The 17,190-nt window shown below is 40.3% G+C and overlaps 1 protein-coding gene across 3 annotated transcripts in view; it reads right to left on the bottom strand.

Annotated features, from left to right (window-relative positions):
* The window catches only part of samd12 (sterile alpha motif domain containing 12), a 107,593-nt gene that overhangs the window by 68,130 nt on the left and 22,273 nt on the right, over positions 1–17,190 (bottom strand). For all 3 annotated transcript variants that reach the window (XR_005641320.1, XR_005641321.1, XM_039821094.1), the window contains exon 3: positions 6,423–6,552. Coding sequence is in view for 1 of the 3 variants with exons in the window: in XM_039821094.1 (XP_039677028.1) it covers positions 6,423–6,552 (130 nt within the window). In the remaining 2 variants the exon portion in view is untranslated. The remainder of the gene's footprint in view (positions 1–6,422; positions 6,553–17,190) is intronic.

The following is a 17,190-nucleotide window of genomic DNA, read 5'->3' on the forward strand; positions in this document are numbered from 1 at the left end:
GCCACTGAGCACCTGTGATCCAATCCTAATGCTATTCCTGGCTGTAGAGGAGGCCAGTTATGATCCTACAGACAGCAGGGTTCAGCATTAGTAATGAAACTATAGTCCAGCCAGTCAGAGAGGAAGACAGAGACACACAAACACACACACACACACACACACACACAGATAATAAGGCACCTCAGTCCTCCAGTTGTCACAGCAGCAGAAGCCTCATGAGGATATCACCGCTACTGATCTATTTCAATTGGTGGAGCATTATACTGCACCTCAGTTGGTTAGCGACAGCTAACAACCTGCAGACAACTCACTGGGACTGTGGAGTCTGTGTAGATTAGTGAATTTACTGTAAGGTTGACTGTGGAGCTAACTAGCTGCCCTGAGTTAAACTGACCACCCTGAATTTCTGTGGTCATTATGTTAGGACTGCAAGCTGTGATTTCAGAGGCTTAACATCCTGTACGCACACTTGTTGTGTGCCACAGACTTGCTGGTGACTCAATAACTTAACATAACATGGCCCTCACTAGTGAAGTAAGTATGGCTGGGAGAGCATTCAATATCAATATAAAATCCTTTGATTGATGGATTTCTCTACTGCGCTTATATTTCCTTTAATGAAATTGGGGGTAATATTTTGAATTAAAAAAAAAAAAAAATCTATATCCAATTTTATTGTTTTATTCCTTTTTATTGTGTTTTTAAATGCTTTTGAAATGCCTTTCTTGGCCTTACGTAAGGCACTTGCCTCAGAATTGGAAAGCTGCTATACAAATACAGTTGCCTTGTCTTATATATTTCTAAGCAAGTTGTAAGAAAAACTAAAACAAATGGTATTAAAGTTATTCTTTGTACACATATGAAGATGTTAGTCTTATGTAATATACAACAGTGGAACACAATTCATTTCAGTCAGACTATTTATGATGTTGCATACATTAGCCATATCATGATGCCTGTTAACATATCCTTGTGAAAGGGACCCTCCAGCAATGAAGTATTGCACTTTAATTGAAGGACTTGAAAAAGACAGATCAAAAGACAATGATTAAAATCAAAAGAGAATGGGTCAAGCTCCAAAAAGCCAGTATATTTTGTTAGACCCTCCCTGCCTGCAAAATGCCAATCATTAAAACTCCACATCTGCAGTTTGTAACCACACCCATCTTCGAACTCAGCCTTCCTTTTGATCTCAACTACACACCTGTAAAGTTATGTGACTGCATCTTGCACGGAGTACATATAAACACCTGGCCAAAGTACTCAAAACCGCCTCTGTGGTAGTTCCCGCTATATTAGGACCACATTTTGCCATGATGAGACACACACAGACTCACAAGGTGAAAACAGTACCAGTGTCGCCATATCTCAGCCTATCTATAAGCTTATAATAAAACACATACAGCTAGAGATTTGGATACAGATAATTGTCGGGCAGGTAGCCATACTGTATGCTTTGAAAGATACACCAAGCCTAATTTACACTTCCTGTTGGGTAACAAGCAGCAATGGCACCAAAACCTCCCACATGGCAGGTCTACAGTGAGGCACTGCCTGGTCTTAGCCTTATTAGCTGGGGAGCAAACTGCTGAATCACACTGGTCAGAGCTGGGCCGTCAGGGCCAGCAAGGCCTTCTCTGCTGGCCAAAAGATTGTCAGATGTATTTCACAAAGTCCGTTCCCACGCGTCTATGACCGTAATTTCATTGCTACTCTCTCCCCTCGGTGCTGCTTCCAGTGCATCTCATAAATTTGAGCTTTTATCCAATCAAATTTCCCCCTTGTGCTGTCTCCGGGAGAAAAATCGACTCGGAGGTCTTTCTCGAGTTAATCGACTCGGAGGTCTTTCTCGAGTTAATCCCTCTGCTGTACAAGCAAATACGGATGACGTTGTCGATTGTGATATTCTTTAGCCAATCACATTTCAAGTTTGCCCTGTTGGGCGTATTCTTTGACAGGCGTGTTAAAGGTTTGAGCAGTGTCAGAAGCCCCATGCATGTGTGTGGTGGTATGTGTTGAGCTCCAGCAGCTTGGCTGGAATTAGTAGGGAAGCCTGTTGATTCCTAATTATTATTGTGTTATTTGTGTTTTTTTGTGTGTGTTTTTGGTCGTAATATGAGTAAATGTGACTGGTTGTTGTGGGTTTGTTTTTGTTTCTTTGGTAATTACGTTAATTTGGACTATACTGTATGTGATGCAGCACCCTGCCATACTGCGTAAAAGTGATGGGCTCAGTCTTCATGTCTCTACAATAGTGTATTGAAACCCTCTAGGTGTTGAGCCTTGTGTTAAATCACTTTATTCCACAAGATAATGCCCTACTGTCATGGTGAGGTTATTCAAAGGTGGTTTAATTGCTGTAGGATAGTACTAAAGGCCCAGGTGTGATATGCACAGCCCACCACTGATACTAGTGAAAAGCTAGTGGGACGTACCCAGACCAGTGTGAGAAGAAGATTACAGTGAATCTCTTTTTTGTTGCTATGGTCATTACAGCAGGCTCACTGGGGGCATTGGCTGTAATGACTTGAATATCAGGAGGCAATTTTTCTCTTTTTCAGTTTTCTTTCTTTCTTTTTACGATTACAAAGGCAGACTGTAGAATAAAGTGAAAAAGAGAGGGTTCTCTGCACTTCTGCAATCCACAACAATCCAGTGCAACCAGGGCAGGACAAAACAGTGTGTGCAACACAGAGGTCTTCTTACTTTATAGGTAGTTTTTTTTAAGGACTTCAAGGACTCTGATGAAGATGTAACCTTACATCGAAACGTTAGTCACGGTTATGCACCTTAAAAAATAAAAAATAAACTATAAAAGTAAGAAGACATCTGTGTTGCACCAGCAATTCTTTTTTACTCTGCAGACTGTAGAATCTTTGTTCATCATCAACATGATCAGTATAGCAGCGAAACTAAGAGTGTGTACAGTATAATGAGTCTAACTACACTTGGTTTAGAAAACGGCTCTATTGCACGTCATTCACAGTCTCTGAAGAATAATTTCCAAACTCTCCATATGGAAATGCAAGGACGACATTTTCAAAACATGCAATTGGCATAGCAGTAATTCATTTTATAATACACATTGCTATATAATCACCGTGCCTATGGCATCATTAACCACGATTCCTTCCGTCTGCTGATCAAATTGTCCCCCAAACAGCTCAGCAGCGAGCTGTTCAAATTTCCCTTTCAGAAATTACACAAAACAATGGCCACCAGTCGAGCTGTTTTGTGTCTCTTGAGTAGATATGCAGCCATGCTAGTCCCTTGGACTCGTTCACTATTTATCTGTTCCTCTATTACACAGCAGCACTTTTATGACAGCAGTCTGTGGCGCCTGCAGAATTCATTGTCTCATTACTCAAGTGCTGTTTAGGCCTGTGTTGCTGGGTGCCCTCGTCCTGGTTTTTTAAAATAGCGTTTGCCACCTTTCATCCTTTTCTGCAGCTCATCAATATACATTTTGTACCCAGTGAGAGAACTTCCAGTGGACGAGTAGATCACGGCCAGAGCTAAACAGGCTGCTGTTATTTTCAAAGTGGAGGGAAGATGGATCCGCCAACCAGAGGGGCTTGAACACAATCCTTTAGAAGAACTGAAGTGGTATAGTGTCAGCTGCTGGATACAGGCCGCCCTTCATTAAAGCACTAATATTACAGGCTATTAATTATTCAGAGTCGGGCCTTATAACACCATACATCAGGGGTATTATGAGGCTGGTTATTTATTTATTTATTTATTCATTACAGAGTGTTCCTCTGTGAGGAAAAACATTCTAGCCGATGGATAAGTAGTAGTATTCCTAATTCACACTGCACTCTGTTTTTAACGAAGCTACAGAATCCAAAATTGTGTTTTGTGTCTCTTTAGTCTGGGTGTCCTGCTTCTATGTAGAAGGAGTGGGGGGCTTTTTATACATCTGTGTAAAAATAATAATCTAATCTATCCAGGTTTGTGGGCTATTTCGAGTTGCAAAGAGCAGCTATTTATTTACTAATTATTTCATATTAGAATATTTAAAGTTGTGTTAGAGAGAGACTCTGAATTTCCACAATATGATGTAATGGTCTTCTCTGACAAAACATATAACTTAATAGTGACTCACCCTTTTTCCCCTCTTCCACTCTCTTGCTTTTGATTACCTATGTCATCCCACCTTATGCGCTGATTACATCTAAGGTATCGTAAATTGTGTGTTTAACACATTTTTTATGCCATGCTACTCTCCCACCAAAAGAGCTTCGTCCCTGCAATTACAACGGATTAGGGACTAATATCCAATTATGCCTTAATATGCTTCAATGCATTTTTAATGACAGCTGGGTGTTAAAGTCAAATTCACCGCCATCTCTGTTGGGGGTGGGAGGTGAAGATTGAGGGAGGGAAAGGGTTTCTTGGCAGTATAGGCTGGAGGGAGGATGGGAAACATTGATTTCCTTGGCTGAGGTTACAGGATCCTAGCAGGGAGGCAGCTGCTGCATACTGAAGTCATTCAACGTTACAATTTTGAACCAGCCCCAATACGCAGTAAAATGCATTTCCCTCGCCCCTGTTTTATGTCAAAGGAAGGAGGACTCAAATGCCTGTTTAAATTTTGATCTGGTATTGAGACCGTTTGTTGATTTGGTACTTTATGAAGGGATGACTACTTTGCCAAGACAAGTGAGATTTGAGTACCGCTGGCAGCTGAAAAGAGGGTTGAGTATTCTGTCGATGGATTGGACAGAAAATACAGTAAAGAGACGCTATGGTCTGGAGAATCCAATGTTCTACAAGTCAATCCATGCAGATACACAAACAAACACATTCCTAATTTTCAAGGGTTATAGCTAGTGTATGACAAGCACACTGAACAAATAGATATTCTCAGATGCACTACTGCATGCCCTTATAAATGTATTCATACTCACTGTTTGTTTGTCTACGCATGATTGTTTTCCACAACAATATTCCATTCATCATTTGTTCCCCTCTTGTTTATTCTAATAGGGTGTAGGAACAGAAAAAAAAATATCTGCATAATATTTCAAAGATTGATTGGGATGCAAATTGCCTTGTGAGCCCAATTGGTGTGGCTTGGCCTGTTTTAATTGGGTTCTGTTAATTAATGCTCGATGTGAAGACAAACTGAATTACTAGCAGGTTGTGCGCATGTCATTATTTCCTAATTGTGCTAGTAGGAAAGTGTGTGTGTGTGTGTGTGTGTGTGTGTGTGTGTGTGTGTGTGTGTGTGTGTGTGTGTGTGTGTGTGTGTGTGTGTGTGTGTGTTTACTGCATGCACATGCATATTTGGTTAACTCTTTCTTCTCCTGTAAAAATCATTACATCTTAATAACACACGTCATTAGGTTAATACACCATTAGGAGGCTAAGTTCTAATGTTTTAATCACTGTAAGACTAATACAAGAAAATATCATTTATTTACATTCTATAACTAAATGCATTAGGCTCGTTCGGGACCCAAATTAATAAACTACAACACGTGTGTCACAAATCATAAGTCATTGCAGCAGTGCTTCTACTGTACCTTTAATAAAAAGAAAAAGAAATCTTCCAAAATGCTTCCGCTTGAAGATGGATTGAAAATGTAGCAGCATGCAATGAACTGTGGGTTATCTCCTGGACCTCCGTGCTGCTGATGTATATGTGCAACTTGAACTGAGAAGCAGCAAGATTCATATTTTCAGACCATTAAACAGAGGATGCTAAATCTCAAACCCCTCCATGCATATAAAAGTCAAATTGCTTCAAAGGGTAAAATGGGACCGTGAGTCATCATGACTGCCGAGCGCTTTATCCCATCGAGCATTCACTGAGTCAAGGAGGTGCTCGAAAGCAACAAATAAACATATTAATGTGATCAGTCGTGCTCTGAGAGGAAGAGTGCATGGCAATTAACGGTCGTCTGTTACTATGCGGAGCAGAGTGTCGTTTGCGCCGGGGTGACCTTGAGGAGCCTCATTAGGGAAATGATTGACGTGGCAACTGTTGTCAGTGGTAAAGCTGACAGTGGGAAGGAAGGGATGGACAGACGGGTAGGCCGGGTGGCAGTGCTGCAGGTGGCAGACAGTGGGTGCAGAGCGCACCTGGGATGTTATGGATGAGATCTGGCTTCATCAAGATGAGAAATGACAAATACAGCAGAGTTCTAAGACAGAGATGAGCGGTGCTGCTCCAAGTTCTCATTGCAAACTTGATTTGTAAAGCATTGTTTCGCTTTGGTTTTGACTGTTCCAAATTGCCGATAATTCTATAGCAATGTCGTGAATGTGGTTTGGATTGTCAGGTAATTTCCAACACTGTAAATGCAAGCATCAATCACTAAATACCTAGCAACAGCTACAAAACAAATGCCAATAACTGGCAACCATGATCCATGACAAAAACTGTACAGGTCAGTGCAAGTGCGAAATGGTACCTGTGATGTCGTGCTGTTTGAAGGAGTCGCTGTAGATCTGGTGCTGATTGGGACAGTGTTTTTTCAGCCATTTGCACACGTCCTGTTGGGTCCACAAGGCCACTGGCTTGGACAGCTTCACATATCCTGGCTGAGACAAAAAAAAAAAAATGTTATGCATTTCATAATCGGTTATACTGCTTATATTTCTATTTAAGTAACAACACACTTTGACAAGTACTGAAACAGTTGTATAAGTTCCATCTTTTTACAAGCTTGCTGAACTGTGGCTCCATTGTTCTTGTTAAGAGATCCCTTATGTATGAATATGTATTATTAAAGCAACATAAAAATTATTTTGTACCTTAAAATAATGTTTCCCAAATCGTTTCAGTGGTTCATCAACTCGTAAAACAGTATGAACGGCACTTCTGCATTCACTTTGCGGCCCTTTATCGGCTAAATCCGCACAATGCAAGTTTGCCAGATTGGGTAGGGGATCTGTAGCCTCGTGAGACCGTCCTGATCTCGTGAGCCCCAGTTTTCTACTTGCAAATCAGTCTGGCATCTTGAGATAGAGAAAATTTGGAGCTGTTCGCCAAATGACCGACCAATCAGCGTTGGTTTTGAGGTGGGTTTAGGTGTGACGCAACGAGAAGCGACTCTTAGTCTAAACAATATGGCAGCTTCCGCGGATGAGATGAGCGTAGCTATCGCGCAAGTTTTCCGAATGTATTTTCCGAATAGAAAGTATTCCTTCATTGAAAGAAGAGCAAAAAACGGCACTGGAGGCTTTTCTCAGAGGAAAAGATGTTTTTGATCTTCTCCCGACTGGTTTCGGCAAGAGTTTGATCTGATTGGTTGATTTGGCCCATCTATCACCAACATAGGTGGTGATAGACAGATAGTTTATCCAATCAGCTAACCAGTATTTTCGCCCCTTCCCAAAAGTTCTCCAACGTAAAGTTCCCAGATGGCTATGCCGAGCAAATGCGACAATCCCGCTTCCAACCTGTAGGGGGACCAAAGAGGAAAAGTGCTTTGGTGTTGCTTTAAAGCCTGGGGGCACTGTTGGTTAGGACTGGGTATTGGTACTCGATACCTTTAAGGTATAGACCGAAATAACCCAGTAACAAATACTGAAACTTCTCCAGTCAAATGATACCTGCATTCCTTTGTGTACCCAGATCTAGAAAAAAAATTATTTGTATGGTTGTGCTCACAGCTAGTCTATATCCATGACTTTCCACTTCCGGGTTGCTAGAGTGTCGATTGGAAATTCCGCCAGATGTCCCTCTTTTCAGCCGGATGTCCGTTACCTTCTGCTTTCTTTGTGTTAGAATTTTAAACTCTGGTAGATTTATGAGGACTACGGTTAACTGCTCCTCAGATCTCTGCAGGCTAAATCCAGACAGCTAGCTAGACTATGTGTCCAATCTGAACAATCTGAACAAGTTCCTCCCCGATGCTATTTTGCAGCGGCACAGTGGCTCTGTCCTGGCGCTTAGGCAAATGTGATCGGTTTAAAGAAATGCCAATATACCAGAGCATATTTTTCTTCTATCCCAGAATGTAGTGTGGGCAAGCCAAACCTCTTCCGCAGCGCTGTTGAGGAAGGTCTGGCAATGCGAGACTAGCTCGCAGCTAATCACCACAAGCGTTCTTAGATTTTATGCGACATGCGATTGGCCCACTACTGCAGCAGTTACAACCCATACAGTCTGTGGTGTGGTAAGGTCGAGAGCGGTGTATTTGGTGGTGTTGGCAGTTCAGCATGTTGATTTGCTTTCATTCACACGATGGGTATCGAATAAAGTAGAAAAAAAAGGTAACAAATGAAGTACTCGTTCTCACTTTGAGAGTGCTGGTATTGGTACGGGTATAGTCATTTTTTATTGATAGCCAGCCCTACTGGTAGTGGATTACCACCTTCACATTTGAGTCAGAGCAGGAGATGCCAGGACTGCAGAAACTGATTAATACAATTCTGTTCACTGATGGTTCATAGCGCAGTCATGTGACACCTTCCACCTGACTGATTTTGTCATATAATATTTACTGGCTGCTGTGTGACATTTTCCCTCAAGGATCAATAACTTTTAAAGTAAAAAGAAGATACACAACTCAATCTTGTATGTTGTGTGATATCACACTACACAATTTATTCACCTTTTATGTTAAAACAATGACAAGAAGGCAGTGTCCTCAAAATGTTGACAATAAAAGAAAGGCAACTCAGAAGGACAAAAAAAGGATATGGACCCGCAAATGTCAGGGAAGATGTATATATGGATTATCTGTTTTGCTAGAAGGTTAGGTAGGTTAATAAGGGCTATAGGGTTGCACGACATTAACAAAATGTGATATTGCAATATCAATTATGAATATTGTGATATCGATACTAATTTAGATATTTTTAAACATATGTAAAATTACAAAAGTTACGGGAAAACGCAACAAAATAGATTCATAACAAATAAAACACGTTTTCTTACAACACAATGTTTATTTCAACTGACAGTCATATTGGACTGGTACAACATGAATAAATAAATCAGGACCATGTCTACAGAACAGGCCATGTTTTACTGGTTGTACAGTATAAAATGAATAAATAAAGACAACAGGACACAGCTTTTCTTTCGCTGCTCTGATTCGTTCCGTTTTGTTGTCTCTATCTATTTCTTCACTTACACTGTCACCAATATGCACACACGTGGTACACTACATAGGGTTTGTCACGTAGTGGACCCGTGCGCTGACATGTGCAAGTGGCACGGTAACTGACCAATAAAATAGGATCATTACAGCGTTTCAAGCAGGCTCTAAATCAAACACAACTAAGCCACACAGCCAATGGACGGGATGCAGCGCTCCACAAAATGAACAAATACATTGCACACTTATTGCGACACTTTCAATATAATATTGCGCAACGTGATATCGCGATAACAATATTTAGTCAATATATCATGCACCCCTAAAGTGGTGTAATCCAAACAGTTGTGTTTGCCTAGCATTAAGGTACCACGGGAAGCTTTAATTATAAATACTTGTTTTTGTTTACTTTCAGTCTTTCTACCCAAACCGTGTTGTACCCTGACAAGCATGTTGAATTATTTTTTCCTTCTCAAAAAAAGTCTGAATGTTTTGAAACCTGCATTATTTATAGCAGATTTTATTGACAGATTGCTAACTTTAACTGCTCTTTACCACCAACACATATCTTTTTTTTTTTTTTAAACTAATTCAAAAGAACTACAAACATACAACATAAAAACATCATGAAAATCAGAGAAGACTAGAGCTATGCTTAATACAGAGGTTGCCAAATCTAGTAGATTGCTCTTATTCGGTGGGATTTATTTCTGTTTTGTTGTCGTTATTTTCTCGATTAGTCATTTATATAAAAATCTGAAAATAGTGAAAAAAGCATCACAGTTTCGCAGAGCCTGAAGTGACAACTGTAAGTGTCTTGTTTTGTCCGACCAACAGTCCAAAAACCAAGTTCAGTTCATAATGATACGACATCAGAGAACATCAGCAAGACCTCACATTTAAGAAGCTAGAACCAGAGAATGTTTTTGACTTCGACAATTATGTAAATAAAGACTTGGGAGAAATAGAAAAATAATAAACAAAACCAGATTTCTGCCGCTATATATCGCTGCCTTTTGCCGTTGACAGAAAAGTGTATTGTGTCCTTCTACACTGTGTCCTTATGCAGATGCCAATAGAGCTTTAGATACAAACAATACACAGGCAAGCTAATGAAAGTATTGCACCCCTAGTAGTGAAACTCTAATAATGCAATTGTAACCATTGTGAGGGTGAAGCTTTAATCCAACTGCACAATTTCATATACTGTATGTCATATTAGAATAAATGTATTAGTACATACACATACGTAATGTGCATGCATATTTGTATTGCACTGTACTCTGGCTTCAAGATTCTAGTTTAAATACTTCAACAGCAGGCAGCGCAGTAGCCTGCCAAAAGATCACTCTTGAAAGTGCTGGCAATGCTTTTGATTTTGATTGAGGGGCTACTAAAATTACAAACAGAAAGAGGCGATTAAAATTTCACATCCACACCCCTTCACTTCAGCCTGCTCTCTGGCTGCTGTGTGGTGTGGCATAGCAATGGAAGCCCTTCTCGTCTCCGCCCAGAAAAGAGCAGAATAACAGGTACTGCCAGCATTTCCTCTGCTTTGCCTTCCCGCTCCTCACCCACCACCCACCACCACCATCTCTCATCTCTTCCCTGTATTCGATCTCGCTCAGTCCCTGTCAGATCTATCACATTGTTCTTCTTACTTCCTCTCCCCACATACTGTAGCTCTCATCTTTCCCATCTCCATCTCTCTCACCTGTTTCTTATTATATGGCAATACCTCACTCTCTCCTTCTCTACGTTTCTCCATAGCTCCTTCCCACTCACTCTATATCTAGCATCCCAGACAGAAAGAGAAATTGGGGAAGATGTACATGCTGGTTTTGGCATGTGGTATATACCCCCCTGCAGATAGGCAAAGTGACAGACAGTCAAAGCAAGCAGGTAGGCAGATAGGCGAGGCCACCGCTCTTAATGCAATTGCTTGGCAACCTGCGTGGATAGATGAATCTGCAGGGAGGGGAGGGAATGGTATCACAGGAAAAAAGCACATTAACCATTAAACACATCTCAACTTAATTAACCCTGACTAGTGGCCTGAGGCGACAGGACAGAGAGAGGGAGGCCCAGATGGAGAATGAGTGAGGGAGATGAGTGTGTGTGTTGAAAGCATGCGAGAAAATGGATGTTTGGGAGAGTAGAAGTAGCAGGATGGTAAGGAGAGGATGCTGAGTGTGGAGGATGGCTGGACTAACAGATGAGGCAGAGGAATAAAGAGGGAGAGCAGAAAAAAAGATTGTGCTCCAGAATGGGCACGGCAGAATTTGACATAGGAGACTCGCTCATTTTCCATGAACCCATTTGTGAGTCAATGGCCATCTGTGTTTTACATTCTGCACTGATTTAGCCCATAGCTGTGGTCCCGGGGCCGGGTACAATAGGTAAGCCGGTGCCTTTCTGCCTGCCAGCCAGCCAACAGAGCCAAAGGGCGGAGAGAAAACAGCAGGGAGAAGAAAACAGGAGTACAATCATGCTCAAAGAGCTGTGTTCAAGAGACTCCGGGCCAATTAGAGATTTGAGTGACAGCACAGGGGTGAGAGGAGAAGCCTGTTTTATTTCTAAGTGGGATACATCTGGGAACGGGCACACACACACACACACACACACACACACACACACACACACACACACACACACACACACACACACACACACACACACACACACACACACACACACACACACACACACACACACACACAGAAACTGAAAAAATAAAAAAAATACTGTACATGAATGCAATATATACACACGTACCGAACCATCCAATTGCCATGTGTGTAGTGTTGCTGTCCTTGCTTTAATTGATAACTGAAAGCCCAGTAGAGCGCCAAGTATTCTTCACGTTATCTTAGCAACAGAGCAAGGACAACCTCAGAAATTAAAGATGAGGAATAAAGCCGTTGGGGAAAAACGCACAACCCAAACATGAACCAGAGACCGGAATAAACATCCACACATTAATGACCACAGTGGAAAACTATTACTTACATAATGAAGCATGTAATCGCGTTAACACTGATAAGCATTTAAAGATCCAATCTGAATGTACTCGGCTAAATTAATCAAGAGGCAATCACATGGCCCCTTTGTGGAGACAGTATTGGAATACAAAAAGGAGCTGGGAATTAAAAGCACTGAAAAGCATTCCAGCAACAAACCCCATTCGAGTGAGAGAGTGAATTTGGCAGTTGTGAAGAATACAGTGGTCGTTGTTTCTAAGGAGAACTGCAACCCTTCTTCATTTTGGCTCCAAGATTTTTAGGCTGATTCCAGGGTCAAATGGCTTTACACTCAATTAAAATGTTAACTACAGCAGCAATTAGCACATGACATTTTTTGTCAATTTACTGTATTCTGTATTAAAGCAACACTATGTAACTTTTAGCTGCAGCTGTAGTTCCAATGAGACAACCTGGAGGGGGACGGTCCCCTTACAGGTTGTCTCATTGGAACTACAACTTGCGTCAGGTAGCGCCAGTTGTAGTTCCAATGAGACAACCTGTAGGGCTAGTGTTGCTTTAAAGTGGCAACAAAGACCCAAATAGACTTTATAGTTTTGTTTACTTCCCAGGGATAACTACAACTGAACCTCAACCCTGGATAATTCCCCGGACAAAAGACGAGGGCAGTGTTCATTTATTGAACAAATGCGTACAAGGGCAAAACTAATATTAAATAGCTCTTTGACAGCACAAGAGCTGCTGATGATGTTCAGAACCAGTACAGCTGTCTGGCAGACTTCATTAGGAGAAATATTGTTTGTTGGATGAAACGAATGAGTTCAAAACAACGCAATCCCAATTCATTGTCCAATCACGTCATGTTTTGAACAAAACAACAACATGAGATGTCAGAAAGTATATACCTCAGAAAGTATATCAGGCAAAGGGGACAAGTTTAGTTTCTACATAATATGACATAAAATTAGCTCCGTTTCTACAGCTGTAATGAGGCAGTATTCTAGTATTTTAAACATCACTTTTCAGATTTATTTCTAGAGACAGAGAGGTGAGCATGATAAGGTCTAGTACTTAAATCTTAAAAAAATAAATAAAAAAAAGTCACTTTAGTGATTCTAGAGCTGCCTATTCAAGTGAGAAAGTGAACTTTTATTTAGAGGCTCCTAATGTACTATCATAACTTCCCTGATGTACTTTTTAAAGCAATATTACTATATACAAATAACATGTTTTATTCTAAATTACAAGATGGGAGGGGAGGTTTCCAGACTAGTAAATTGCCGTAAAAGACTGCATCAAAAAATGAAATGAAGGATAATGGGAACTTCTACTTGTAATAAAGGGATAAAATATAAACATAAAACACAAAATGTTAACTATTCAGCTTTAACCATAAAGCGTATCACTGTAAACCTTAACTTTAATCCCATTTATAAGCAGTATAGAAGCATGTAATACATTGTTCATATCAAATTAGAATGTATAAATCATCTGATAAGGACATTATGTACAGTATTTTCCAACAATTATTACTTCTCCTATGACGACAATCTTATTTTATTGTTATATTCAGCAGCTGTTTGTATACCAGAATCCAGTTAAACTCGTTGACAACTACATCTAAAAGACCTTACATCAGTTTATTATTACATTACGGTGTGTTATATGCCGGTATATTAAATGTTTATATACTGCTTATGAATGCTAGAATATGGTATTATCACCGTGCACTGTCTGCATTATGAATTTTTCTCTGACTTGTCAGTATGGTCAGAGCAAAATTCATAAAGCATAGAATTTAGAATTTAATAGAAGAAATTTTATTGTGATTATTCTGATTTATTTGATAAATTTTTGAGAATACCAGAGAATATGTGAACCTTTCCTTATTTATTGAACTTACTGACATTACACCAGTAACATTCACTGTTACATACTACCCTCTAGTGTCTAAACTAAAAACTGCAACCACTTTTTGAGTTTGACTGGACAGAAAAGTGCCGAGAGGAGGAGGAGGGCCACTGCCATTAGTGTCATGTTGACTGAGTGAATGGCTGTTTGAGACACGGAGCCCAGTGTCGTCTGCCCGATCTCCACTGCACAGCTAATTAACAGCTCTGGCATGCTCTCTCTCACTTTCCTTTCTCCGTGCCTCGCTCTATTTCTCTCGGCCAGAGCTGGCAGGAGATGAAAATCCCCTGCATTAATTAATCTGTTACATACAGGAATGGGGATGAAAATGAAAATGAGATGTGTCTATGTGTGCGTGTGGATGTGTGTGTCCAGAGAGGTGTGGATGGCGGACAGAGAATAACACGCTACGATAGATAGATTAATAAGCCTTCATAAGGAGCCTCTGTTTGGCAACTTTACTCAGGCACATCAAAGAAAGTGCACAAGACCCCTTCACTGTGCCCGACCTTGGGATTCGGCAGGGTCCATAAAGCATTGCAGGGTGTGTTAACACCAAACAAGATATAATCACCTTGGGCTTGATAGTGATTACGACTGAGATGAGATGATTCGCTATGGCTGTTACAGCCATCCACCGAGTCTAAATGGCTGTTTAATGCGTTATGTGTAATATGTGGCTAAGCCTTGCTCAATTCTAAATCCAGCCGGGTGCAAGATTCAGCTTTAATCTAACATTTAAAAATGCACACTGCTGATGTGATGAACTGAAATTACCTATAGTTTGCTTTTCTACAGGTATGTACTAAGGTCTGAATTAATAATGTCTACAGATTTATTCAGAGCTAATTGAGGCATCTTGCTCTACATGAAAACCAAACAAATGAGCTTTCATGTTTTTCATTTTCCAATAACAAAACAATCCTCAGCATATTCTTGACATAGTAACAAGAGTACCTTCATCTTAGTCAACAGTACTTACAAGAACCAGAAGGTCAAGGAAAGTTCTGAAAGCTGCCATCAAATTTGTTCAATATCTTTGTTTGTTTGATGAGATAGTTCCTGATTGAAAGTGGGGCTTTCTGGTACAACGTTACTGGCAAGGTGCAGGTGTTTTATTGTGAAACCAACAAGTTTTGGCTTGTGGCCTTCATTCAGAGTCATCATACAATGCATCACAAAGAACATTTTATATATTCCAATCGTTGCTAGAGTTCTGACATCTTCAGGTCATGAAGCCTTAGCCTTACATAAGGTAGCTAGTAAAGCAATATCACAGGAGGTGGTTTGCATTAGGATTTCAGGTGTCAATTCAAAATTATACCCAGCCCACATATTCCTTTTCACTTGGAAATACATCACATCACTTTATTGCTTTACTGTTTATTCCCTTTTAAAAGGTTTATTGTTTACCATATGCACCTAATACACCAAGAAAGATTCCCTGCAAGTGCAAACTTGCTTGGCAATGAATCTGATTCTGAAGCTGTAGATGCTCTAACTACTATTACACGGTGACTTTTTGTTAAGAGTGAAATCCAGTGGTGCAAACTTCCCATCTAGCTCCTTATTAATATCATATGATATTAATAAATAATATCGGGCCCATGCCTGTGTTGCATGATAGAATAGATTGCCATTCTATGTTATTATAGTCTTTATACACTTGATCTATTGCATTTCCCCCCCAAAGAGAAAAACATATTCTTAACTTCAATCCAGATACAAACAACGCTGAGAAGTAAAGCTTAGTCACAGTTAAGTTATTTCAGTTATTATAAGTACTTCCTCCAGATCTCTACTTCTAACCTGACTCCACCAGATGGATTGCTACGCATTTGCTCGGCATATCCATCTGGGAACTTTTCGTTGGAGAACTTTGGGGAAGGGGCGAAAATACTGGTTAGCTGATTGGATAAACCATCTGTCTATCACCTGTGTTGGTGATAGACGGGCCAAATCAACCAATCAGATCAACGAAGCGTATGAAAATACAACCACAAGCCCCTGCTGCTGCAGGCAAAGCATAGCTCGTTAGCTCAGCAAGCCAGCAACATGTCGGTAAAGGATATTTGCCGTTTGTGTAACGAGAATTTACAAATAAAAGGCACCCTTTCAGGTTCCCGGTCCCGGAAAATACTGGTTAGCTGATCGGATAAACCATCTGTCTATCACCACCTAAACCCGCCTCAAAACCAACACTGATTGGCCCGGTCGTTTGACGAACGGCTCCAAATTTTCTCTATCTCAAGATGCCAGACTGATCTGGTAGTGGAAAACTGGAGCTCGCCAGATCAGGACGGTCTCACGAGGCTACTGCAATTGTGCTACAAACAGAAATATGCAGTGATATAACATTACTTGTGGATACCTGAAAAAACAAACACACAGCACAGATAATATGTAACAGATGTTGGGTTTGTTTTGTCACCGCAGAATCACCACCTATTAACTTAAAGCACAATACAGAGCATTTCAACTCATGTGTGTGTGTGTGTGTGTGTGTGTGTGTGTGTGTGTGTGTGTGTGTGTGTGTGTGGTATGCGTTTGTTTGCACTAATTGAACTGAGACCTGGCTATATTGATTTTCACAGAGGACTTTGACTCAAAGTTCTTCCACTTGCTTTGACTGACAGGTGATTATCAAAATAAAAGAGAATGTGTGTGTGTGTGTGTGTGTGTGTGTGTGTGTGTGTGTGTGTGTGTGTGTGTGTGTGTGTGTGTGTGTGTGTGTGTGTTTTATGTGTTTTTATCAGAAACACAGCTCATCTTTTCTCATTTATTCCCTGTTAAATTATTTGTTTGTACTGAAGAGGTAGATACATAAGGAAGGAAGGAACATAAGAGGAATATTATTCTCTATGTGGTGGATTTGTTTTGTGTGTGGCAGGACATTTTTGACTGTAATCTGACCACAAATACAATCAATTTAGTACAGGTGTAAAGTGTATAGTGTTAGATGAGAAATTCATATTGAGGGCATGGTTGCATTGTAGTGGTTTCATTTTATGAGTGTGATTAATCTAAGTGTATTTAAGTTAGGCATGGCGTTTTTTTTAACTAAATGCTAGCGTCAACATGTCAACATTTAGCAGGTAAACAGTTTACCATGTTAACTATCATAATTTCACGTTAGCATGCTAACAGGTGCTAGTTAGCACTAAACCAAAGTACAAAATTGGTAGGATTAGTTTTGCAGGTATTTGGTCATAAACCAAAGTATTGAACGAATTAGAATT

Source organism: Perca fluviatilis, chromosome 13, assembly GCF_010015445.1.
Source record: "Perca fluviatilis chromosome 13, GENO_Pfluv_1.0, whole genome shotgun sequence".
In the NCBI taxonomy this organism is placed as follows: domain Eukaryota; kingdom Metazoa; phylum Chordata; class Actinopteri; order Perciformes; family Percidae; genus Perca; species Perca fluviatilis.